The 2,237-nt window shown below is 61.7% G+C and overlaps 1 protein-coding gene across 1 annotated transcript in view; it reads right to left on the reverse strand.

The window, feature by feature from the left end:
- Positions 1-2,006, reverse strand: part of plxnd1 (plexin D1) — a 93,275-nt gene extending 91,269 nt beyond the window's left edge. The window contains exon 1 of the mRNA XM_048606249.1: positions 779-2,006. Within this exon, the coding sequence (XP_048462206.1) occupies positions 779-1,993 (1,215 nt within the window). The 5' untranslated portion in view covers positions 1,994-2,006. The remainder of the gene's footprint in view (positions 1-778) is intronic.
- Between the last annotated feature and the right edge of the window lie 231 nt (positions 2,007-2,237).

Below are 2,237 nucleotides of genomic sequence, written 5' to 3' on the forward strand. Positions count from 1 at the left end.
CCCTGTATCAATCCCCAAACTAATCCCACTGCCCCATACTCTCCCCACAGCCCTGTATCAATCCCCAAACTAATCCCACTGCCCCCCTCTCTCCCCATAGCCCTGTATCAATCCCCAACCTAATCTCACTGCCCTGCACTCTCCCCATAGCCCTGAATCAATCCCTAAATTAATCCCACTGCACTGCACTATCCCCATTGCCCTGTATCAATCCCAAACTAATTGTCCTGTCTCCCCCAATATCTCTCTCTACGTTTCTGTATCCCCCTCTGTTTGAAGATTTTACAATGAGTGAATGCTCGTGAGTCATGCTTCTGGGAGATGTGTGCATTACTCATACCCACAAGGTTCGACAAAGTTGAAGTGCATTCTTGCACAACTTCAGATGTTTGTGCTTTTCAGTAGCAAGTAGTATTTGCCTGGACACAGTGAGTGCAGCATTTATATTCACTTCATCCTCCCCACTGCCCCCAGCCCAAACACCCATTCCCCTCCGCACACCCCCCCACTCCCTCCCTCCAAGTACCACTTCCCCACAGCTTCCCTGCTGCCCCTCTCCCTCCATGACTGCTCCACTCCTGGTCTACCCTCGTTACCTCACATTAAAGCCCAACTCTAGGCCTGGTCCCCTCCTCTTTCTTTCCTCCCCCTTTTCCTTTGCCTTTTCCTTCTGCCTCCTTTCCCTCAGTCCCTCTGCCCCTCACCCCCTTAACTCAAAGCACACTGCTCACACCTCCCAAACCCCCATCCGACCCTCGCCCTGCCGGGCCCCGCTCACCGTGATGTTGCGGCGAACGCAGGCTGGTCCGCTCCCCTGGATCACACTGTCCAGCACCGTCACCTCCTGGCTGTGATCCTCCTCGAAGCACTTTCTCCTGGCCCCGCGGATTCGCTGCTCGATGTCCGGGAAGCCAAACAGGCAGAGGGCCGTGTCCCCCCTCCCGGCTTCGGGCCTCTCGAACAGGCCATACAGGCTCTGGGCAGGCCCGGCCCACACCGATACCAGGCGGCTGTAAAGCCTGAGGCCCGAGCTGCACTGCAGGCCCAGCTGGATGTACGACTCGGTCAGTTTGCGGCTCTCGGTCCCTCTTGGGCCCCGGGCCCCGGTGCAGATGCGGGCCAGCAGGCTACGGGGGCGCCCGCCCTTGCTGCCCGAGTTGGCGTCGTTGTTGAGGGCGAGATAGGTGTAGGCCCCGTGGCCGAAGGCCCTGACGAAACTCAGCCGGTTCCTGGCCTTGGCCTCGAACTTGATCTTAAAGACATTGTCCTCGGACGGGTTGATGTCGTAGGTGAAGAGGCGCGAGAGACGGCCCGTGTCCAGGGCACGGATGGCGATCTCAGGTGTGTTCTCAAACCGCAGGTCCTCGCGGCTGTTGTTGGTCGGGAAGTAGCGGGTGCCCAGGCCCGTGTAGGTGGTGGCCACCAGTAATCGACTCCCAGGGTCTGACCCCGTCCCTGGGCCTCGGAGCACCAATCCCACGGTGGAGGCCTCAGGGTGGTTGGCAGCCACGTACAGCATGCTGGGGAAGACCAGGTCCGTGCCAGCTGCCGGTGGGAACTGCACTGCTAAGCGACTGATGTTAGCCAGGGCCCGGAGCTGGCAGAAGCCCTGGTGAACGGATCCACAGACCACCAGCAGACCCTGGGCACGGTCAGCCTCCAGCAGCTTGTTGTAGTTGTCTGTCCATCTGCGGGGGTGCTCGCAGTTATTCTGGGGCAGCTGTGAGGCATGGCACAAAGCACTGTCCTTCACAGGCCCCGTCTTCACCCGGGCCTCCAGCCTCAGGCCCGGACCCAGCTGGTACACTGCATTGACAGCCCCCACGTACACCTGGGGCTGGGGGTCCAGGCCCTGGCCTTGCTGTGAGCTCCCCACCACTAGCAGGTTGTTGGTGGGCATGGTGCTCCGAAAGGTATCCTCCAGCTTCATGGCCAGCACAGCAGGGAGGATCCCAACAAGGAACCCGAGACTGATCCCAACTAGGCCCATCATTCCCTGGCCGCACCCCCGGGACACCCCTCGCTCCCCGTCCGCACCCCCGGGACACCCCTCGCTCCCCGTCCGCACCCCCGGGACACCCCTCGCTCCCCGTCCGCACCCCCTGCACGCCCCTCGCTCTCCGTCCGCACCCCCGGGACACCCCTCGCTCACCGTCCGCACCCCCGGGACACCCCTCGCTCACCGTCCGCACCCCCGGGACACCCCTCGCTCCCTAACCCCTCACTCGCTAACCCCT

The sequence above is a fragment of the Rhincodon typus genome, chromosome 16 (assembly GCF_021869965.1).
Source record: "Rhincodon typus isolate 14 chromosome 16, sRhiTyp1.1, whole genome shotgun sequence".
Taxonomy (NCBI): Eukaryota; Metazoa; Chordata; class Chondrichthyes; order Orectolobiformes; family Rhincodontidae; genus Rhincodon; species Rhincodon typus.